This window comes from Vidua macroura, chromosome 3 (genome assembly GCF_024509145.1).
Source record: "Vidua macroura isolate BioBank_ID:100142 chromosome 3, ASM2450914v1, whole genome shotgun sequence".
NCBI lineage: Eukaryota > Metazoa > Chordata > Aves > Passeriformes > Viduidae > Vidua > Vidua macroura.
The window spans coordinates 15,990,592-16,015,000 of record NC_071573.1 but is presented as its reverse complement, the minus strand read 5'-3'; the positions used below and the strand labels follow the sequence as shown (position 1 = coordinate 16,015,000).

Here is a 24,409-nt window from a genome sequence, read left to right as displayed (position 1 = left end):
TGCTGTCGCTACTACAGATCAAATGAGCCTAAGCAGAATGAAGTAATTATGAAATCCTCCCAAAAGATCATGAATATTCATGTATCAATTACAAACATTTAAAGTTAATTTTCGTTCGAGGAAATAACCCTGGTATTCCACCCCTGGGTCCATCTGGATGCTAGCACTCACTCCTCGCAGCGAAGGGCAGGGCGCTGTTTCTCGCTGCCGGGGCTCCCAGGGGCGCAGGGTGCGGCAGCGGGCAGCTCCGCCCGGGCAGCGCGGCAGGGCTCTGTGCAGCAGCCAGCTGTCCCCTTTCTGTCCCCGCTCCAAATTGCCACGGGGTATGGCCGAAATGGTCCCCGAGCTGCCTGGCGTGAGGGTAAGGCAGGAGTCAGGCCATTGTGGCAGGCAGGTGCTTGCTCGCACCGAGAGGGAGCCGAGGTGGCTGCTGCCCTGCCCTCCCTGCAGCGGCTGCCACCTGGGGTGGCTCTTCAGCATGTGTGACGCCAGCCATGAGACTGGCAGCAGCTCGGCTCCGGGAGCTGAGGCCTCCTGACAAACAAGCGCTTTGCTTGGCCTCTTGAACGCAGAGTGGAGAGCCTTGCCTTAGGCTGCCCGCTGCCTGGCCCGCGGGAGGCAGCGGGAGCTGGGGGCAGCAGCGCTGGAAGGGAAGATGCTGAACAAAGGAGTGTGCCCATGCTCATGCAGGGCTGGTGGAAATGCCCTCACTGGGTGTCTGCTCTGCTCCTGCTCATGTTAGCCACCCAGAGGGGCTGGTGTGAAGGTGCTTTCCAGAATGTTTCCTCAGCAGATCGTCAGGGAATGTTTCTGCACGTTTTTTCTTGCTATTGGTTTTCCCCTATGACTGCCCTAGAGGCACAGGCACTGTTCAGCTGCATTCCAACCCTTCCCTTCCCAGCACTCCTGCTGCACTGTCGGGGCACAGGCAGCCCGGGGGAGAGGCAGGCAGGCTCCTCAGCTGCTCCAGTTGCTATTCCATGGCAGCTATGTTCTTCTCATATAATGAACTAAACCATACAGATAAGATGATCCAAACTTGTGGTTGCCATACTACTTCCAAGTAAGGGAGCCAAGGAAGGAGGGACATGGGGAGGGAGAAGACATTTTCCTTCCCTTTATTAGTGTAGCTTGGTAGAAGTTAGCCTAGCCAAGTGCAGAGTCCCTAAATTATTTAAAATCTGGATCATTATTGATTTTAACGGCAGGATTTTTTTTCTCCTGTGAATCACAGTCTACTTATTGAGCATGTTTCCTTAACAAGTGACACTGCTGATTTTGGGGAATCTGGCTTTAGCTCTAACATAGAGTTGCTGAGCCTAATTAGCTCCCTAGATTAATTGAGTTTCTGTTTTTCAGCTAGAATTTATGAGAGGCTGGCATTGTAATGAGACAGACCACTAGGATCCCTTTCATTTTGCTTATCTTTGAGCTTTGTTTGGATGTTTTTAATGGCTGCTTGTGAATGGTGTTTGTTTCTGTGCTGAGATTCAAAGTACAGAGCGGAGAGGGATCATTTTTTCCATTTTCAGTGTAGTCTCTCTGAAATAATCACTGGCCCTCAGCAGAGCTGTGCTCCTAACCACCTCCTCTCTCCCAGAATTTGCACTTACTATGACTTTAAGCTACATCTGGATCTCTGAGCTTCTTTAGAGTAACACACTGAACTGTAAGTATATATGTGTTCTGTTTGGTATTGCCGAAGTGCAGAGTACACCTGAACCAAACTACATAAAATTCACAGGGCTGGGGAGAGACTGAGAGGAACTTCTTTCTCTTGTTGGTTGAATTCTTTGAATGAAGCTTGTGTGACTTCGCTTCACTGCTGGCACAAGGCAGAAATGAGAAGATGGAGAAAATGTCTTTGTGTGTCTTCAGAACTAGCATGGTGGTGCCCAGCTTAGAGCTGGGCTGGCACTGTCACAAACCATGCACTCTTCAATATGTAAAGGTAAAAGTGGAGTTGTGTGACAGCAACAGCTTTATTGGGAGACAGTTCTATTGTGAGATCGGTCATCAAGACCTTAAAAAGTGAGGAACTTTTTTGTCATTTATGAATAACAGGGTACTCCTTGTCAGTTTTGTGGACTGTTTAAGCTTTATCAGCTTTGGAGCAACTTTTATACAAAAGTTACAGCTCTTGAATGAGACCCTTTTATGGTGAGAGGGGTACTCCCTGACTCTTGGGAGAAGAAGCCAACTCCCATCTTGCTACAATCTCCTTTCAGGTGGTTGTAGAGAACAGTGAGATCTCCCCCCAGCCTCCTTTTCCCCAGACTGAACAACCCCAGCTGCCTTAGCCACTCTTCATGAGACTTGTGCTCCAGACCCTTCCCCAGCTCCATTGCCCTTCTCTGGACATGTTCAAGCACCTCAATGTCTTTCTTGCAGTGAGTAGCCCAAAACTGAACTCATTTGAGGTGCAGCTTCACCGATGGGTTTCTGTCCTTCTGTCATTGATTTGCTTTTCTGCCTTTGGTAAAAAAGAAACAAAGATGCTCTTTTGTGCATCTGCCACATGCTCATGGGTTGTCACAGGCACAAGGATTGTTCAGCAATATGACATTTTCTCTTAAAAGACAACAACTGTTGGAGGAATCCCCCTACATTTTTATGCATTTTGTACTAGTACAATTTAAGATAAATCCCATACTTGGCTGCAGCAGCACCTTTCTCCTGCTCTTGACCTCTTGACTGATGTAGTGTCACATCCCTTCCAGATGTGGAAGTTTCCTGGTACTGAACCTGAACACAGTGTCCCCTCAGTTCTTTCAGCTCTCCCTTCCCCTCTGCTGTGACCACAGGGCTCTGGGTTGTGCTAGTGCACCTCATACAAGATAACTAACTGCAGTGGCAGTGGAAATTTCCACTATGCTTCATTTTCCCTTTAAGGCTAGTCAGTTTCCACCTGGAACAAGTTCATTGTCTCCCCAATGCTTCATTTCACCAGGTGAAGAATTCCCCAGGTTAAAGGTCCAACACCTTAGCCATCTTTCTTCAACTGTCTCGTTTTGTTCTGCTAACAAAGCCAGGCTTACATGACTGAACCACCAAGGGCTTTATCTCCCCGCCTGGACTCATTCTGCCTGTGCCTACACACATTGCTCCCATTTCCTCTCTCTCTATCAAAATTATTAACAGAAAGGAAAGACATAACTAAGCAAACTATACTGGTTCATAGTGAACTCAGCTGTCACACACCTGTAACATTGCTGTTGGGCTTGTGCTTTTTGAGCTATAAACTGTCCTTTGTAGAGATTATTCCCATGTAGTAAGAGCCAAAACCCAATATGGTCTTTATGTGGTTCCTTTGTAATGTAAACATTTATTACTGTGAATAAAGCAGTGCATCAGCTCAAAGGAGCAGAGTTAAGACATTATGATCAAAAATTACTGTCATAGTTACTGAGATTTTTTCCTTTGACATATCTCTATACATAATTAGATTACAAGACACCTGAGGGCATACATCATCTGATGCTGTAACCATAACACCTGGAGGGAGTCGACAACTTTCTCCTTTTGGCCAAGTGCCTGGGAAGACACTAAGGTATATGATTAATAGAGAGCACAAACACGCTGTCTTGCACTTCCTAAAGCTTAGCTGTAGTATTGTATAGACTCCCTTGTGGAATGTTCTTATTCCTATTTCTGATGGTGCTGCTGTTGTCATTGAATAGCCAAAATCTGCATAGTAGTGGGGTGACAGGAAAGGGAAAACAAAGCAAATATTTGTTATTATGGTGGGGGGCAGATGCAGGAAACAAAACAAAGTATATAATACAATTGGGTAAATAATTCCACAGAAAAATCATTATTCCAACACTTCAGCTGGATTTTCCTTTCCAGTATTGCCTCCTTTTTGTGAAACAATTCTGTGTTTGTGTCTCCCATACACAGAATGAAATGCTGGGCAACAAAAATTCCTGTGAATTTCCTGAGCACAATATTTATTCTTATTGCTTCATTTTCTATTCATGAATTCTATTTTGCAGCCCTACACAAAAGCAATTACCATTTGCCTCTTTTCTATGTAGCTCACTTTGAACACACAGATTTTCTTAAAGCTGGAGGACCTGGCAGAGGAAGATCCAAGAAGGCACTGACCATTCTCTGCCCCCTCGCCTGGCCTGCCCCTCACCTGGCAGCATGATGCAGCAGCCATGCCAAATTATGGCCAAGTTTTGGGATTCCTCTGCTGGGTGTCAGTGAACAGCTGTGGGGGGAACATGAGTGGGAAGAGAGGCCTTGGAGGTCAGGCAGAGAGAGTGGAAGACATTAATGGGAGGAAGGGTGGGGGAAAAGAGGAGTTTAATATTGGAAGAGTGTCTAGCAGTGATACTGGAGAATGGCAAAGTCTGGTATAGCTGCTTACACCACTACAGGATGAAACTGAGCTCTGACAGGCTGTTTCAGGGAGGAACTGGGGTATGGGAATAAGAACAAGCAAAAAGGTTAGATGAGGAAAGCCCAGGATAGACGCTGATAGAAGATTGTAGGATTGTAGGTCTGATCAGAGAAGAGCATGTCAAAAAGGATATGAACACACAAGAGCACAGCTTTTCTATAGTGCATGAAAGGAGTGTGCTACTCCCAAATCTTAGTGTTTTTCTACAGGTAGCAAATGCTGGAAAACCCCCTGGTAAATTGTAAGTCATGTTCTCTTTCTCTACTGCTTGTCCAAACAAAAGGTGTCAGCCAGCTGCTGCTGCTAGCTATTTTAGAAACTGAGGCTATTTTATACACAGGAATGTTCCAAGCTTGTTGATGTCTCATTGAAGTGTAACCACAAATCCACATGAAATTACATAAAATACATATAATAAGTGCATTTAGATCCTAAAATCAATTGCTATAGGGCCAGGAAATGTCAAAATTAATGGGCTATGTATATTGTGTAGTCCTTTCAGGGCCCTCCCTCCATCCCAAAATAACATCTTTTTTCAAGGCAGATAAAGGACCTGCTTTAGACATGAATCAGGACTGTACAGTGCTGTGGTCATTGTCAAAAAACATATGGGATGGAGGACTGTGGAAGAGAAGGGAGATATTCTGAAAGGACGGATACCACCCTCAGACTAGTTCTTACAGTGTGTTTCTAAAATTTTTAGATGGGCTAATAATTGTATGTTCCTGGTTTTCTGGGTATCCTGATTTGAGAACCCACTGCCCCATTTGCTGTTGAAGATAGGTCAAAGTTAGCTGTACTTTGAAGACTGTAATGATCAGTACTCTGAAAGATCAGTGCTTCACACCAAACACCTATACTTAATGAAGTCTTCAATGTTTCAGGTATTATCAGAGGAATACATGCCTCACCTCAGTGGCATTCATCAGATACTGCATTGATGAGCCCCACAGGGAAAATAAAAAATGATAAAGAGCCTTTGAAGAAGTCGGTCATTCAGGATTCAGAACAGAGTTTGTATAGTCCTAAATAAGGCATAAATCCATACATTGCAAGGCAAGGATTAAAAGAAAGATTAAATAACTTCTGGTTCAGTGAGCAGTGTTTATTCTGTGCAGGGTTTGAGGCAGGGCTCTAGTGGAAAAATAGCATCCAGTCACAGAATTAAAGACTTTGACTAAATGTTCACAGGCAACTGGGATTTATGCAGTGTCCAAGGACACGTATCATAGTATTATGTGCTTCATTCTTCAATGTTAGATTCTGGGTTGTTTGAAGTTGAGTGTAATTAATCATACACGAGGAAGGGAAATACAGATGTGTATAAGAGGAGCACAAAGATGTACATCTTTCCTTTTTGCTGAAAGGAAGATGTACATCTGAATGAACTGAGGCTTTCTACCTGGCAGTTTGCACCTCTGTACAATACCTGCTGACATACATTGTAGAGATACCTGAGTTTAGTCTCCTGAACATACGGCTCTTGCCTCTGGACTTTTCCAGGAGTACAGCTTTGCATACTTTATTTTTGGTTTTTCCCTGGGTGGGATATATATGAATAATATTTAGTAGCTTTTTTTCTGTAGCCATGATTGTCTAAGAAACTAGGGAAGAAAAGGTTTACAAGTAAAGATAATGTATTTTATTAGAGCAAGTGATGTAGTTAGAAAAAATGAGGTGACTTTTAAGTACTGAAGACTGCAGAATTGACTTACTGATATACAGGCTTTGGAGTCTGAAGTGTGGTATCCTGACCCCACCTTCAATTTCATATGTGTTTTATATCCCTGTAATCATGTTGGTTTAGGGTAAATTTCATAAACTATAAAAACATTAGTGGATGGGATAGAAATACATTTAAAATGAAGGCAGGTATATAAAATGGAGTCATTGTGCTGCTCTGACCTATAATTTTTATTACTTTTGGAGCAGAATGGAAATAGACCATTAGCATTCCTGAAGTTCTCTTATTTGCCATGAAGACTTTGATGCATTTCACTCTGCTGCCATGAGAAATCTGGGACCTTCTGCTAGCCAGCCTCTGCTTAATACAGTGAGAAACATACACCTGGGAGCAGCTGTAACTTTCTTCAAAATTTCCTGTGTCTTAGTTTAGATAGCAGAGCCAGAGGATCAACAAAGGTCTTGCTTCTCAAAGCCTTTCCAATGCAGAAGTGCAGGCTTCTTTGTAAAACTTCTGCTTTCACAGGAAATTTTGCATTTTCAGATAAGAGATCACAAATGACTTAATGAAATAATTCATAGCCTTCCATTTTTTTTCAGGCAGAAATACCATGCCAGCACTCAGAAGAACAAAGCATCTACTTTGTGTCTCACACTGACTGCCAAGCAGATTTCAGTGAGACATCCAGAATGTTTTACCAATATTTTAATTGAAGAGGATAGAGTGAGTTAAAAAATAGGCCACACATTTTTGTGTCTTACATTCTCTTCTATTTTCTTTATTTCTTTCCTTCAGAAGTTAGTAGGTGAGAGTTATCGTGAGAGGTCAGTGAACCCTGAACAGCTGAACATGTTTTATGACAATATCTGGATTTGACAAAGATCTTTGTTTAGTAACTTTCTCCCTCTTTATGTTACTTTTCAGTGTACAGTAGTGATGTGAGGCTGGTTATTTTTTCTGGGCACAAGGTGAAGTTGAGAGTCAAGATGTAGCCTGTGCTGAATGAACTCTGAAATTAAAAATCAGCACTAGCTGGGCATTTTACTGCTAGGTTCATGCTTTAATCCTTAACAAATCTGCCCTTTAGTTCCCATCCATGTCAGAGGATGAATTATAAATATATTTCTTCAGTATAATTATTCTTCTTGCAAGTGGGTATTTCAGTACAAGGCAGATGGTACAGATTATTTTATATTCCTAATGCATATATCTCTAGGAGAGCCACGCCTCAGTGTTGATGCTGATTGCATGGGTAATGCATTCTCAGGAGACCAACATGTTTAGAATGTACTCTTTTGCACTTTCCCCTGTCATCTCATGTTTTGCTATGATAGAAGCACTGGCAAATGAAAGGCTTGTTATTGATTTCTGTGGAAATGTTAATAATTTCCGTATTCCTCTGCATTGGAGTGGCAGTAACTGATGTACAAAATTTGACATCTTAATTATTCCATGATGGCAAAGAGGGACACTAGCCTGAGACACAGCAGCCTATTACCTCTGGATCTGTGGATTCAAAGCAGCCTTAGGTCACAAGTGAAATGAGTGAGGCTGTCTCAGTATAGTCTTTATGGATGTTTGTTTGCTTCTCAAAGACACTAGATGTCTTCAATGTGTCTGGAGCAGATGGAAGCAGAAATCTTCAAACAAAAAAAAGAAGTTTTATTTTCAATATTTCTAGTCAAGCTGAAACTGCAAGTATGAGAAGCCTTAGGAGATGAGAACCCTCCAGAGCTATTGCATCAAAATATGCAGCCCAAATGTTGTTGTTTATTCAATCAAAAAGAGAAGTCCAAGAGTTTTGGTGTTTGCCTGTCGGTCCCATCCAGTAGGCATAGCTTCAGTTCCCAGCAGCTGCAGCTTTACAGAGTTCCTGTAAGCTGGAAATCTCAAGTGAGTGAACAAGGACACACATACACCATAGGAAATTTGCAGATATTTAACAGTGAGCCCCAAAAATTGGATCCATAGCCACTGACAGTTTCACCATCATTACAACAGTGAATGCAATTCCTTTAGTTAAATCTCAGGCTAATTTATCTAATTCCTTTAGATAAATCTCAGGCTGTTGCTGTCTTTGCTTCCAACTGTATGTAATCATCATCCACAACCTTTAGCACAGAGGAGACACTCTTCAAGACAATGCCATTTCCCAAATAACCATCCAGCTGACTATACACCATGGAGCTAAAGGTCTCTTTAAAAATTATATATATTTTGCATTTCTGACTACAGGATTAGATGACCACCTCAAAAATATTATATATGCATCATTATTCTGTTAAAATTCATATTCTCAGTTCAGCCACAGACAGCCCCACAATAAGGCATCAGCATTTCAAAAGCTATCTGATGCTGAACAATAGAGTAAATGGCAAGAACAGAAAATTTGATTTCTACCTCAGTAAAAGAAAAGATCTAATATGAAAGAACAATTGTGTGAAGTTTGAAGCCTTGATTGGTTTGTATTTTACCAGCATCATCCAAAATTGACTTCAGTGACTTAACTGTTACTATATTGAGTTACCCAATGCCCTAGAAGGGGGAAAAAAAAAATGTGTTCTGTAATCTAATCCAGTACCCTCTTGTCCTCCAGAGCTGGGCCAGGGTTGCTCTGGGCACTGTGCACTTCAGAAGAGCAGCAGTTTGATGTTTGCTGCTGTGGCTCCTTAACAGTCTCCAGTGCTGGTCTACATCTCTCTGTTGGCAATGGTAACAATGGAGGAGGACTGAGACCAAAAGGAGACAGAAAAGGGGAAGTGGGAAAAGAAGTTTGAATTGTAGTCCAGGGTCTTTCAGCATGCTCAGCTGCACGAAGTAGTGCAAACCTGAGGAAGGAAACTAATTAGGATTCCATTAGAAAGAGGAGAAAATATCTTGCCATGACCCAAGTTACACCAAGGTGAAACCTTGCTGGCTAATGTAGCCTTAATTCATTTTATTTTGCAGGGACAGCAAGCTGACCATGTTGCTCCGAGAGTCCTTGGGGAATATGAACTGCCGCACTACGATGATAGCTCACATTTCAGCCGCTGCGGGGAACTACGCTGAGACACTCTCCACCATCCAGATTGCCTCAAGGGTCCTCAGGATGAAGAAAAAGAAAACTAAGGTAAGATGAAGTGTAACTCCCTTCTTATAGTGATGGAGGAAGGAGGAAGAATGATCCTTCACTGGGTAGAGCAGTGTGTAACAAAATCAGTAATCAGTTCCAAAGTGTATGTATGTACCCAGTCCTAGGCAAGTGTCAGAGTGCAGTATCAGAGGGGTAAATGCTTCAGAGACATAGGAGTAAGTTCAGACACATATGTTGTAGCAGGTTTGTAAGCTGACCTTGTTTAATAATATAGCTGTCAGGGAGCATTTATTTTCCTTTATGCTCTTAGTGCTAATGAAATAATAAGGAGTGAAACTGCTGTAGAGTTAAAGAAAATTTGGGTAAATTAAGAATTGGATTCTATATGGTTCTCAGAGAGAGTGGAAGCAAAATAAAGGCAGAACAATTGTGTCCAGTGCCAGCATTGACCACCTTTTTATTCCTACTGCTTCTAAATATGGGTGATAGATTTTCCAAGAAGTAGAGTAAAGATGGATTATATCCATTTTCATGTTAGAGAGTTCTGGTTGCTTCTGTGCAACTTATGGTGTGAATTGGGCAGAATGAGTGAATTTTATGCATTTAATTTTAATTGGAAGACTGACAAAAGCTTTTTTTTTTTTTGTCAATTGATTGAAGAGAAACAAATTAAGGGTTCAGTCCACACACCATCAGAGAACTGTGTCTCCAGAGACCTCTGAATGCACATTATACAATTCCACACACTGGTAGTATGGGGTCATATGTACGCAGTTTTCTTGTTCCTCTTCAAATACACAAATGTACACACACACACAAAATAAGCAAAGCCTTTGCCAAATACCTGATTTCTCTGGCTAGGCTCAGTTACGGGACGTATCTTAATCCATATTTTTAGTACTTTTTTTTGAAGTCTTATGATTTTGAGTGGGACTTGGAGCTGGGAATTTGGGTTCTCCATTGAACATAACTATGAGTTTGCTCCAGGGCTGTGGATAAGCAACTTCAGAGCTTTGTGCCTTAGTTTAGAGATTTCCTAGTTCATATGTGACCATTAATTTTTTGTGTATGTCATTTGTGCAAGGAGCAGCTTGCAATGCTGAAATGTCATAGATATGTCTCTCTCTCCCTCTCTCTCTCTCTCTCTCTCATGTTGCAGTACACATCAAGTTCTTCTGGAGGAGAGAGCTCTTGTGAGGAGGGCCGCATGCGGAGGCCAACCCAGCTGAGGCCTTTCCATTCTAGAAACACTGTGGACCCAGACTTCCCTATTTTGCATTTATCAAGTGATCCTGATTATTCATCTAGCAGTGAGCAGTCATGTGACACGGTGATTTACGTTGGCCCCAATGGCACTGCCCTTTCTGACAAGGAACTGACAGATAACGAGGGTCCCCCTGACTTTGTTCCCATAGTTCCTGCTCTGCAAAAGACCAAAAATGAGGGCAGGTTGGAGGAAGTTAGTGAATCAGGGCCTAGCACATCTGAAAGAGACTGCCTGAAGTGCAACACCTTTGCAGAGCTCCAGGAGAGACTGGATTGCATAGATGGCAGTGAAGAGACTGGCAAATTTCCCTTTGAAGAGATGCCTGCTCAATTTAGCTCAGACCAGATGTCTAAGTGTGCTGTCTCAAGCCAGCTGGCAGAGCTTAGCCACTTACCAGAGTCAGATAAGGAAGATACAATGCCAGAATGTCAGCATCCTGATAGAGAAGCCAAGGAAAATACAAATACAACACCCAGCAAAACTAGGAGAAATCACTCCCCTGTTCCTTCTGGAGCTCTTACCAATCTTTCAACTCCTTCTTCTCCCAGGAGTGTAACAGGCAGCTCTAGTAAAGAGCTCAACTCTTGTCAGTTAGCACACAGCACCAGCTTGCAGAGCAGCAGAGAAGGGCTCAACACCTCTGGATTTGTGGAAGGCAAACCTCGGCCAATGGGTTCACCCCGGCTTGGCATTGCAAGCCTCTCAAAGACATCTGAGTATAAGCCACCAACTTCTCCTTCCCAGAGGTGCAAGGTCTATACACAGAAAGGAGTCCTGCCCAGCTCCACTCCCCCACCAGCTCCCCTGAGTAAGGATGCTGCCATGACGTCTACTGAATCTTTATTACAGCCAGAAATCCGGACCCCACCGGTAGGCATGAGCCCTCAGATTATGAAAAAGTCAGTGTCATCCAACAATGGGGATTTTGAAGAGACTGTTCTCAATGAAGATGGGCAACAAAGCATTTCTCCAGAATCCAAGAAGGAGATTCTGAGCACAACCATGGTGACTGTGCAGCAGCCATTGGAGCTGAATGGAGAGGATGAGCTTGTGTTCACCCTTGTGGAAGAGCTGACCATTAGTGGTGTCCTTGACAATGGGCGCCCGACCAGTATCATCAGTTTTAACAGTGACTGCTCTGTGCAGGCTTTAGCCTCTGGCTCTAGGCCAGTCAGTATTATCAGCAGTATTTCTGAAGATCTTGAATGTTACTCCAGTGCAGCTCCTGTGTCTGAAGTCAGCATCACACAGTTCCTTCCTCTTCCAAAGCTGAGTCTGGATGACAAACCCCAAGACGACGGCAGCAGGCGCTCATCCATCAGCTCATGGCTGAGCGAAATGAGCACGGGGAGTGACGGTGAACAGTCGTGCCACAGCTTCATAGCCCAGGCGTGCTATGGGCATGGGGAAGCTATGGCAGAGCCCCCCGTCTCCGAGTTTGCGAGCACCATACAAAGTGCCAGCATGATTTGTGTAAATGACAAACAGAAGTCAGTGACTGACAACATGCTTATAATGTCGGAAGTGGGGGAGGAAGCTTTCGGCAAAGTGCCACCCATCAAAGGCTGTAAAATATCAGCTCTAGGCAAAACTACTGTCACAATCAAAAACACAGCAAGTCTTAGCAGCTGTGAGGGCTACATCCCAATGAAGACAAACATTACCGTGTATCCATGTATTGCTGTCAATTCCTTCAAAGCTCAAGACACTGATGATGCTGTACCTGCTGTAACTGCAGACCCAAAGGCTGTTCATCCCCATGATGGGAAAGAATCCATGGCTAAGAAGGTTATCAAATTTGAAGACCCTTGGTTGAAGAGAGAAGAAGATGTTAAAAAAGACAGCTCTGGGAGCAGTGATGGGCCAAGGCCTGATACAGTTTCGGTTCCAGCCAAGCCTGAGCACAGCACAAAGCAGTCCTCCGTGGACAGGTTTAGCAGCAGCAGTGGAGACACCTCTATTTCTCCAGGATCTGACAGTCTAAAAAGGATTGTGGATGGGTGTGAGGTGGTAGCATCCAGCTCTGCAACCCAAAGCCCTGTTCCTTCCAGTGATGGCTTGAAGAACTGTAGCCTCCCTCGAGGGCTCCCAAAGGCAAGCAAAGTGGAGGAATCTGACAGTCATCTCCATCCTACTTTTACTGACAGCAGTGGAGTCAGTTCTCCTGCCCTCCCCCAGTTTTCTAAGGCTAGTCTTGACAAGAAAATGGTCTCTCCCAAACACTGCATACTCACTCGTCCTAAAGGGACCCCTCCTCTGCCACCTGTGAGAAAGTCAAGCTTGGATCAAAAGAACAGAGCCAGCCCCCAGCACAGCGCAGCCAATAGCACCACGAGCAGTCCCTCCAGCCAACCTGTGTCCTTCCTGGCCAGCTTCCCTGAGGAGCAGAATGCCAAACAAAAAGGCCCTGGCATAGACAGCAGCATCATCAACAGCAGCAGCAAGCTCTTCAGTGCCAAGCTGGAGCAGCTTGCCAGCAGGACCAACTCCCTAGGGAGGTCCACAGGAAGCCACTATGAGTGTTTGTCACTGGAAAGAGCAGGAAGTCTGTCCTCTGTGAGTGCCAAAATGAGCCCTGGCAGAGACACCACCATGCCTAGGGCTGGAAGGAGTCTCAGCCGCAGTGCCATGTCCTCACCCACCAACTCAGGCCTCTCCCAGTCGGCAGGAGCCTCCCCAAAAGCCAGCCAGTCAAAGATCTCAGCTGTCAGCAAGCTTCTCCTGGCAAGTCCCAAGGCCCGCAGCCTCTCTGCCTCTGCCACCAAAACGCTCAGCTTCTCCACCAAGTCTCTGCCTCAGTCCGTAGGGCAGAGCTCCAGTTTGCCCCCAAGTGGAAAGAACATGTCCTGGTCAATGCAGTCCCTCAGCAGAAGCCGGGGCTCCAGCCTTGCTTCCAAATTGCCCCTTCGAGCTGTCAATGGGCGGATTTCAGAGCTGCTCCAAGGGAGCACCAGTGCCAGAGGTGTACAGCTGCCGGGAAGCCTGGAGACAGACGAGCGTGGGGGCCTTCTGGGAGATGAGAAGCCAGCTGTTCACATGCTGCCTTCACCTTACAGCAAGATCACCCCTCCTCGGAAACCTCACCGCTGCAGCAGCGGCCACGGGAGCGACAACAGCAGCGTCCTGAGCGGAGAGCTGCCCCCTGCCATGGGGAAAACAGCCCTCTTCTACCACAGTGGGGGCAGCAGTGGCTATGAGAGCATGATGAGGGACAGCGAGGCGACGGGGAGTGCCTCCTCAGCGCAGGACTCCATGAGCGAGAACAGCAGCTCTGCCAGTGGCAGGTGCCGGAGCCTCAAAACCCCAAAGAAACGATTAAATGCAGGTAAGCTTGTGGTGGTGGGAAAGAGGGACGCAGACCAAAGCAGATTAGTATGCAGGAGGTAGGCTGGCCCTGAAGGTGGGCTAGTTAAATACCAGTTCCACCTCTTAGCTGAGAAGCAAGGACATGGTAAGTATCTGAGGCTCTGCCTTTTTTCATTTTGGAACATTCGCTAATCCTGTGTGATTGTGGTTGTATTGCCTTTGCAGTGGAGTCTCCTCCTGACCTCTTTCACTTCGGTTTACTACAAATGAACAAAAACTGGTTAGTGTTGCCAGTGACAGCCACATTTAAGTATTTATTTATACAAATATACTTCTGATTTAATTCCAGAAAGGTGCCTTAATATGCATGTTTCACCAGCCCAAGACCAGAGTGTTGCTGAATGGCTTTATCTTTTGTGAGTCTGCTTCTGTTCCTTGTGTGCTCTGGATTCCCAAAGGTGCAAGATGCCTTACATCTGAAACCATTGTTGAGTTCCTTCTCCCCACATAGGAGATGGAACAAAAATGTGTCCATGCCACTTGAAAGATGTTATCCTGTACCTGACACTCTTGCCTTTTGAGTTGTGGCTCCTTTCCCCAGAAATTTATTGATAATAAATAATAGGTAATATTAAGAACCATATATGGAAACTACTGCACTGAAGCACTTTCAAATCTGAAACTTTTTTAGTGATCATGGAATGGATTGGGAAGACTTTGTCTTTGTTCAGACATAATCCCCAGTAGCTTCACACTACATCAGGACTTTTTAATTAGATAGCAAGAGCCTCCTGGGTCATATCAAGAGTCTGTGCATGTGTCTCTTTCCACTAGAGCAAGTTTCATAAAGTCACAGAACAGGGATGGGGACCATTCATGAGCTGGTCACCTCACATTTTTCCTGGGTGCTTTTTCCCAACCTGTAGTGCAAGTCCTGCATAATCTACTTCTGAAAAAAATTCAGGTTGACATTGGACCTGGTGGCACAGGTGTGTGGAATATCAGTAGCTACTTATTCTACAGTAGCTGTGTCTTTCCAAAATGTGTTTTTCTCATAGCATTCCTAATTCACCAGCCATTCCACTTGCTGTGATACTCCCCTCTGGAATTCATTTCCAGTGAACAGAGTAATGCATAACTCTCCCTTTCATTATGCTCTTGACTGTGGTAGCAGAAAGAACATGTGCAGCACAGATGTGAATGCAATAAATACTGCTATTAAAACAATATCCATACATGCAGAGCTGATTGTACCTGTTCAGAAGATGCATCTGAAACTGATTATTCAACATAATGCAAGCCCAGACTTAATGACTGAATAATATTTCTGAAGTTTGCATCCTCTGAGAAAATCTCTTTTCCTAGCCCTTGAATTAAATGGTATTAAATTGATTTTTCCTCTTTCTGAGGAGCTTTGCCTCTAAAAACCCCTTTCAAATATAAGCTTTTTAATAATAACTTGCAAGGAAGAAAAGGATGATTTCTATCTTGTAAAAAAAGGAAAACAAAGCTGTCCACAGAGGCAGCATTTGTGGGTGTAAACTGACAGCTTGGCTGTGTCCTGTGGAGAAGCTGCCAATCTAATATGGGCTTTTTCCACAGGTCATTTAGATATAAAAGTTTATCAATTTCTGTGAAAAACCAGGTGAGGGAACAGATTAGATACTAGAGAATGTCCCCCTTACTCCCCCAAGGGAGATATTTTACAAGAAAATCTCTGAGAAAACTTCAGGCAGAGCCTCCAGATTCTTTAGACTCCAGTGTTCATCCCCAAACTGAATCACTAGAAGACCAATATTTGTTTACTCTAATGCTCACAAAACTGCTTGTTTCATTTCACTTCTCTCTGCTTTGATAGCACATTGGAGGCTGGACAAGGCTGGAAATGCGAGTGACAAAAGCATTGTCTTTGTGGTGTTCTAATTACAGACAAGCTTCATACGCGTGTGTTGTATTTTATACCAGGGTTGTGTTTTGGCTCACAGCTTTGGCTTTTGATAACCCCTGTGCAGGACTAAATGTTGTGTCAGTGGTCATGAAAAGGGAGTTGTGAAGGAGAGATCTGTTTGAGACTCAGGTTTAAGATTGTTCTTGTAGCAGTCTGGAAGACACACCAGGAAAGAAGAGGCCTTGAGCCTACCTGGTAGAACATTGACACTGGTTTGTCATACAGTACAGGTATGCAAAATTATCAAGTGATGAGTTAAGTATGAACCTTTCATTAGCAGGGAACATGAGGAGCCTTAGCTTCTTTTTTTACTGCTGTGTAACATTTGACCTGTCTTTTTCCCCAAAGACACCTTTTTTTGGCTGGCCAAGAAATTAATCTCTTTATTCTAATTGCTCGTGTGAGGTGGTTCCTTTCTCCTTAGTCAGCAACATTGCAATTACCTGCTTGATGCTGGACATGAAGCTCTGGGATAGAGCGTTTTCAGTGAAGGGCCTGTCTGTGTCCTTGGAAATTGCCTGCCCCAGTGGACTCAGCCTAGCCTGGCACATTGACCTCCCTTAAAGTAATTTACAAAGCTTCTCTCTCAATTCAGCATGTCGCCTGATGTGGAGAGATTCTCAGTGTATCATCTCTGATACTTTAATTTTGAGAGTAATTCCCTATATCAGCAAGTAATTCCTGTGTTGTTTGGACTGACTAGTGTATAACTGCAACCAGGAGTTTTATGGAAATTAAAAATTCAGTCTTTACCACCATCCCTATTTCTAGCAGAAAACCACTGCCCAGAAATTAATCAGGCTTCACTTTCATATAACCCAGCTCCTGTTTGCATTGGTCTGGCAGCAGTGAAATCATAATTCTATTTTGATGTGTTTGATAATAGTATAATTTTTCACATGTCAGCAGATTTATGATGGCATAAAAGCAGGATTATTACTTCAATGCAGGAGAACATGAAGGAGGAGTTAAGGTATAAGGTATAAGGGAAAATAGAGCTGTTCGCAAATGTATTTTTATTGTATAATGAAAAAATGTGCAGTTTTGTAATCTTTCATCCTCTGTAGCATCTCCTTTCTTATAGTGTGAGTGTTTTCTCTTAAGGAACACTTTTTAATGAAAAAGCTAGCACACAAAGGTTCTGAGATCTTAAAAGACAGATATTATTTTAATACGAAGTGTCAAGAGCATTGGACCTTTCCTGATTTGCGGTCACAGATCCACTGTGCTGTAATGGATATGGCACTATAGATATGCTCATTTCAGGTCAGGCAACCTTGTCCACTTTATTTATGATTATTATTAACAGAAATGCTAGCTGTCAGACACGATCAACATGAATCAGCCCAAGGCCCCTGTAAAAGGAGCTATAAAGAGTCTTTAAGAGAATCACCAGAAGATCTCACAATTACTTCTGAAGTTCTGACACATTGGAGAGAGATCATTTTTTCTTGAGATTAAGATCTTGTCTTTCAGTGCTCTTAAATGCATTATTTGTATGTGTAGGTGCTTCTGCCCTGAATGTCATACATGAAGCATCAGACCTACACTGACAGCTTTTGAAGGATAAAGCTAGTTCATATCCTTCACTGTTACCTTATGTAAATTTTTGGACTCTGTCTGGGTACCTGTACAGTTCATGGACAGCACAGTACAAAATTGTATATGTACAAAATTAGAAGAAAATAATAATAAAATCCTTTTGCATTCTGGTACCTATTGAAAAATCACGTCTTTGCCTCATGAAGCACGTAAGCCTTTCCCCTAAAGCTAACCTATGCATTTAATAAATATTCCCATTTTTCTAACAACTAACATTGGTTCTGTAACATCATGTCAGCATATATTGGCGCAAAGTGACTGTTTGTGGCAGAAACAAAGCTATTTAGCCCTGATCTACGGTTGTACATTTCAAAGCTTTGTATAGCTTCTCTTTAATCCACACTGTGGCGTTAAGTATTATTCCAGACCCCATTTTACAGATGGAGAAATGAAGGTAAAGAGTGTTGCTGGCTTGCCTAATACCCTCAGCCAAGTGAGAGCCAGATCCAGGGTTGAATTACAGGCACCCTCAACTCCTAACCTCAGCCACAACTGACTTTCCCATACATCCTCCTCTGCCCTTGCTGAGCAATGGAAAAGAATTCCATTTATTATTTTCTTTTTGTGGCAGGCCCTTCTTCCTTCTTTGCCTGCAATCATCTGTACAACTATGTTGTACTTTGATTTCTTTGCTCACTCCATTAACCCTTCCCTGTAAGAAACAACAGCCATATTTCTTCTTCTGGCTTCAGCTTCCTCTCTCTTGGGTAGGCAGTGCTGTCTTGAGCACACTGAAGTGTTAGGGCATAGTTTGTACAGTTACAAGCTGCAGCAGTTATTTATTATTTTTTAACTCCTCAGAAATTCCAAGTGTGGTGGCCCAGTGCCGCTCCATGGAAAGGCAGTGATAAGGGTGCTTTTATAGTACATATTTCTGTATGTGATCAGGAAGTGCATTCTGGTTGAACTTTAGTTTTACCAAAGCTGTATTTGTATCCCAGGGGTGCAACAGATATGAGAGGGAGGCAGGCAGGGCAGCAAATTAGGGCTTGCAAGATCTGTGTTGTATTCTCTGGTGTGCTGCTGGTTTGCTGTATCACCTTGGGCAACTCGTGTAATTTCTGTGTTCTCTTGTTACCAGCTCATAAAAGTAGATGTGCTGGTACAAAAAACAGTAGCAGGGTCCTTGGATCAGAAGTGTTATCTACCTGCCTTTTGCTCTTCTGGCTTGATTTTTAGCATCTTTTACTGAGTTTGGGTATATGTGGGCATTGCTTTGCAATAATTCTCAATGAAAAACGTGGCTGGATGATTCCAGGGATGGAGCCTTGGTGTTAACTCTGGGTCTTGTCCACTGTGAGGTAATAGCAAAGGAAGAGTCCAGGCTCTTATAAGGTTTATCCAGTAAAGCCAAGTCCTGTTTGCATTTTCATATTACATACATAAATGTGTTGTTTCCAGATTTTTCCTGCCCTCTCCTACATATATTTACATGTTCCTATCCCTTACAGTGTTTCAGTAGTCTCTGTAAGGAAACCTCCTTCCCAGGAGGGGTTCTGAGATCATTCATCATAAACAAGGCATTTTATGGAGTTTACACTGATCTTCCTGAAGCTATTTTCTTTCCTGTTCCCTATGAGATAGGTTTGGGACTTAAGAAAGTCCCCATCCCATGTAACATTGAGTTAGACCTACAGGCTTCAATCTGTCACTTCTTTCAGCCCTCTGTTGAGATAGGACAGACTTCTGCTAAGGAGTGTATCTTCTTTGATTCCTCTAGTTTTGAGGCTTTTGGAGCTGAGTCTGAGCTTGGAGCTTTGCTGGTGCTTGGGCTTCTGTCAGCAGGGTGAAACACTGAGGGCAGTGATCTGTGGCCCCAGCAGGGCTGGGGGAGCAGCAGGTGAGCAGCAGCCATTGGGTGCTGGTGGGGACCCCTGCCTCGCAGCTGGTGTGCACAGGCCCTCTCCTGGGACTGGGGCATGAGAAAAAGATGTGAGACAGAAGGAGGCAGCTCAAGACATCAGACTTTGGGCATAAAGTCCTTCTCAGTAAAGCACTTCCCAGTTTGGTCAGTCAGAGCCACTGGTACTTAACATTTTCCTGAATGTTAAGTATCAGTGAACATCAGAAAACAAAAACCTAAGAGATATTATTGAAAGTCAGGCCAAGTGGAAACAAGACTGAGGCAAAACTAAGGTTTCCAAAGCTTGAATTCCTGAAGTTTAAAGCTATGCCCTGAGCTGGAACTGCATATTTCAGAATCTGGAGAACCCTGCTTTTGTCAGTCCAGGATAGGATTTGGGTGTGTGTGTGTCCGTGTGCATGCCTTTCATCTTCTTTGCATGGGGAACTATCTGACTATAGATAATTAAAGATTCCTGCTGCAGCGTTTGATGACATTCATAGTAAAGTTTCATGACTCCTTGCAGCTCTTTCTCAGTACTAACTTTCAATACCAAAGAAGAGCAGATTGCTACATGATTTTAAACACTTTAATAAAAAGACAGACTGTTAAGACGTGACTAATTATCTACAATTAACCTCCTTTTTCCTCATGCTAGTGTGCTCTGGGTTTCACTGATGGGATGATTTTAAAGATGGAGATTTAGAGGTTCCTGGAAAACCCTGAAAACTCTATATTTGAACATATATATTTGAACATATTTACTGTCTGGAAGCAATTAGCTCCTTCTATGAAAGCAGCAGAAAAAGCCAGAAGCTGAATCTATGACCTGTAAATTATGAAATTCTGTCTCTAACCAATATTGCAAAGCATCACATTTTGAACATGGCCAAAATGATAATGACGAAACAAAACACCAACAAAGAGAGTCTGAGCTTTTCTTGTTGAATCCAAGTGAAAAGGAATTTCGTTCATGTTTAGACTGCCTAAGGCACAGTGTGGGGAGCTGAAAGTTGCCTTTTGTATCAGAAAGCTGTAGAGCACCTCCAGCAGTACAACTTGCTTACAAGTGATGGTAACTAATTGATATCCTGTACTATGCTTTTACCATGACAAAAGATGTTTAGAATTATATGAGTAAATGCTGTTTGCATGCAGGTGACCACTTCATGCATGTGACTTGCTGACTGGACAGCCCTGGTGTGAATAGAGGGAGGGGAAGTGCAGGCTTCAGCTCCAATTTTTTTTTTTTTGTTCATTAAAACAACAGCATTGATTTTACCAGGTCAAAGCCAGGCCATTTCATGCAGCAAATCTGTGTTGAAAGGGATCAGAGTAATCATTTTTTACACGCTTGACTACTGCATGCCAGCACTGAGCTTTCAGCCACATGAACATAGGAATGATTTAATAGAGGAAGTGGCAGCAGGCTATTGTGCACGGTGAAGGCTCCATGTAACATGCATGACTGAGTCGCACACCATTAGGCTGGGTGTAAATAAAACCTGCTCCTGACACTGCCGCAGAATTGGCTCCACCACTGTCCTGGTGGGAGCTAATGTTCTGGCTTAAGAGCCCTTCCCCCTCCAGCCTCTGCCTTTGCTGTCCAAGTGACTGGAGCAGCTCTTCAATGCAGTACTGTTGTAATAATAACCAGCTTCTTAAATAATGCCACAATGCTGACATATGCCTGTTAAACCAAAATCCAGCCTGAAGAGAGAGAAATATTTAGAAGAGACTCTGGTTGGCTTTTTTTTTTTTTTTTTTTTTTTCTAGGAATTGTGGGTGATGTGCATCTTCCCTGGAGCATCTCCCAGATTACTTGTCAACCTGCCATGCCGCAGGAGGGCTGCTTTCTGATCTGGTTTCAGCAGTGCTCATTCACTAGCTCTAAACTACCCTGAAAAGCTCCTTTAAAAATAAGACAGTAATTCAGAAAGTAAGATTAAGAAATAAACTGGGTAGATAAAGATGAACTGTGTTGATAGAAGAAAATTAGAAGCTGGATGTACATCAGTGTATTCTTTATACCGGTACAGAAACAGCATACCTAGTATTGGTGTGGATGGAATATTATAAACAAGTATTGCTTTATTCCAATAAACACGAAGCAGGTGATTTCTTGCCTCAAGTGTCCTTGTACTTCTTATCAATTGACAACAGTGGGCTTGCCTAATAACCAATACAGAACATGGCCTGAATTATTTTACAGTGAGATGGACATAAAAAATTTTCTTCTGAATGATGGATCCTCCCAGTGTATCCTATTCTAGGTATTTGGGTGCAACATAGTCCTTTCTATGCAATATGTGTAATCTGAGTTGTGAATATGAGTGATTGCTGTTTGGATTTTCTGGCAATATAGACCTTGGTTCTTTGGTGTTTGGAGATGGGAACCCTAAAAACTTCTGGTGAAGTCCCCACATCATCAGAGGGGCCTTCCACTTGAAAACTCTGGCAATTACTTCCCCTTCAGGAGGGGAACTGTGCAAACTCTATGAAAATCCATGGAGTGAATAGCTTTGTGCTCTGCAGTGGCAATAAAATAAACTAGGAGAAAAGAGGTCAAAGGAAAGGGGAGGAGTTGGTTCAGTCATGGACAATTGACCATGAGGGTAGATCCCACTAGGAAATAAGAATGAGAGGCAAAGTCAGCATCACATTTTAGACTCAAACAGAACAGCAGCCCTGTTGTCAGACAGTGAGGAGCAGCAGATGAAATAGGATAGATAATCTTTGCTAGTAAGAAAAGCTTGATGCTACAACTGATATCCGTGCTATTGCTGTTGGAACCACAGAAGGAATAGCTTAGGGGTACTGCTCTAGTTAACCAGGTCTGGTTTTTGTAATTTCCTTGGACTGTCTGGTGAGAAAAACCAAAATGCTGAAGAACAGGTTCTGTACAGAAAGGCAATTTTGCATCTCATAACATTAAATGCTGTGGGGAATAGCTTTGGCTCCACATCCCGCCTTTTGAGCGCACAATATAAACTTCTGAAATATTGTTATATCAAGTTACAGTTTCATTTTCTGTTTGAAACACCTTGAAATTTCTAGGACAGCAGTTGTTTTGCATCCCATTTGGTTGTATCCTGCTTTGAAGAGATATGCATCACACTGTTTTTCATTAAGACTTTGTACTTGCAGTTTTTGCCTTTACCTTTTTCACAGAAAAGATGCTCAATCTGGAATGTGTGCTTGGAAAGCAGCCTAAGGAGAACACTCCAAAATATACAGTACTTAAGCAAAAACAGACTTTTTAGAGCTTTTGCCCTGGTCAAAACATACTTTTATAAGCACACATCCTTTTGCAGTTTGGCAGTTTTGCTGAGGTCAGTGTGCCTTTTTATCCTTAAAATTACCCTCACATACCTTGGTCTGTATTTCTCATACCTTAAGGCTCCTCTGGGCTTACCTTTGCTGAAATATGTTGTAGCTTCAGTACCACTCTTCACCCTTTAGATCTACTTTCACACTGCACGCCTTCACTGCTGTGCTACTCTCTTTAACTTAAATTTAACCTGGCCAAAACTTAACCTATAGCTTAAGGTAGACCACTAGATCTGTTGTAAAAGCAAATCTTGTATCCTGTGTATTTTCATGGCTATTTCACAGCCTGGTTATTCATACTCAAGCTAGGTTCAAGAAGGGTTATTCTGAGAGTGTGTAAATTCAAACTAAGTGAAGAACATATTATTCAGGGCATTTAACAAATGACATTTTGCTTTACATACTGCATGGTCATAAATGAATGTGAAGTTATTTTACCTTGAGTTCATCTTACTGTGTTTCTTTCTGATTGATTTTTGGTATAAATTTCTTTTTTGAATGGAGGAATTAATTCTATTTACGTGGTGGGAGGGTCAGACATTTTGCCAAGGAGCAGAGGTAGGAGGGTGCTGAGATCTGCTCCTGTTGAGCTCCCTGGCTGCCCACTTTCTTCATAAGTCATACATAGGGAATAGAGGAGTAGTGTGCTGTAAAGCACAAAGCATGTTATTTATTATAGAGTCAAAATTGATGAGATCCTAACTCCATCAAGTGCACCCAATAAATCTGGGACTTGGTGGATATTTTCTATATGAATGGAAAACTGCATTAATTTTAACAATGTAATTGTTGTTTGTTGGGGATGAGAGAGCTGTCAGCTGCTTTGTGATATTCACCCCAAAGCTCTGGTTAGGTTGTATTTCCTTACTGATCCCAATTAATGTAAAATAAGATAAAAACCAGAGACTAAATGGAGAGGTCAGTGTTAGAAGCCTCCTGTCAAATGGCACCATTATTTTCTATACCTGGGCTAATAAGCAATGCATGTTTAGAACAAACTAGATCCACTTTTACCTTACGGGAAAGAGTAAGAAGGTATTTCATTTTAATTCCTCCTCAAAGCACTCTACGCCTCAGATAAATCATCCTGAGATGAGTTCAGAGCTGCAGCCTGTCCTGTTGCCATAACCCACAGGCAATCCAGACACAAGCTCTGGCTAGAAAAACACAATGAGTTAATGTCTTCTGCCACTGCTGCACTCAGCAGCCTCCTTCCCAAGGGCCAAGTGCTATTAAGGGAAGCCTCAGGTTGGAGCCCTCCTTCTAGACTGCAGGTTTCTGCTTCCCATTGAGCCAAATGGATATGAATGGGAACAAAATGCAAAAAAAAAAAAAAAAAAAAAATTATCATTCCTCTACTTCATACCCCAGCAATCTGTTTTGCTTTGCTCCAAGTAGGAGCCTGATGCTGTTCATGTGGCAAGGTGCATTGTAGCCATCCACCTGCATTTCCAGAGAGTCTTGGACCTGGACTTCAACTCTGGTTGGAGACAGAGTTTTTCCAGTGGGGTGGTTTAAAAGTGTTTCATTACACAAGAAGGTGGTTTTAACAGCCACAGTGGGGAAAAGAGGAAGAAAATCAAACATCACAGAAAAAGGCACTTAGTCGTAATCCAGTCATGCATGGAGAACTGGGCAGGAGGAATTTCCAGTCTGCTCAGCTGCTTCCTTGAAATGCTACAGCTAGTCTAAAGGCATGTCAGGAAAGGAGATGTGACCATTGCTGTGGGGCAGAAGAGAAAAATAATTAACAGCACTGGGTGCATTAAACAGAAAGTCAGATCTGATGCTTGTAGATATTGCTGGCTCTAAAAGTTGTTGAACAGCAGAGAGATTGTATTTACACTCAGACAAATTTGAGACTGCTTCTGTGAGACACCATGGCCAAAAACCTCAAAAGTATTTAAAAACTTATTTAATGCCTGAATCCTTTTGATTTTGAGTG

At 42.9% G+C, this 24,409-nt stretch overlaps 1 protein-coding gene across 1 annotated transcript in view; it reads left to right on the top strand.

Annotated features, from left to right (window-relative positions):
• KIF26B (kinesin family member 26B) overlaps positions 1–24,409 on the top strand; it is a 270,993-nt gene that overhangs the window by 241,033 nt on the left and 5,551 nt on the right. Inside the window, exons 11-12 of the mRNA XM_053973226.1 lie at positions 9,042–9,204; positions 10,328–13,760. Coding sequence (XP_053829201.1) covers positions 9,042–9,204; positions 10,328–13,760 — 3,596 coding nt within the window. The remainder of the gene's footprint in view (positions 1–9,041; positions 9,205–10,327; positions 13,761–24,409) is intronic.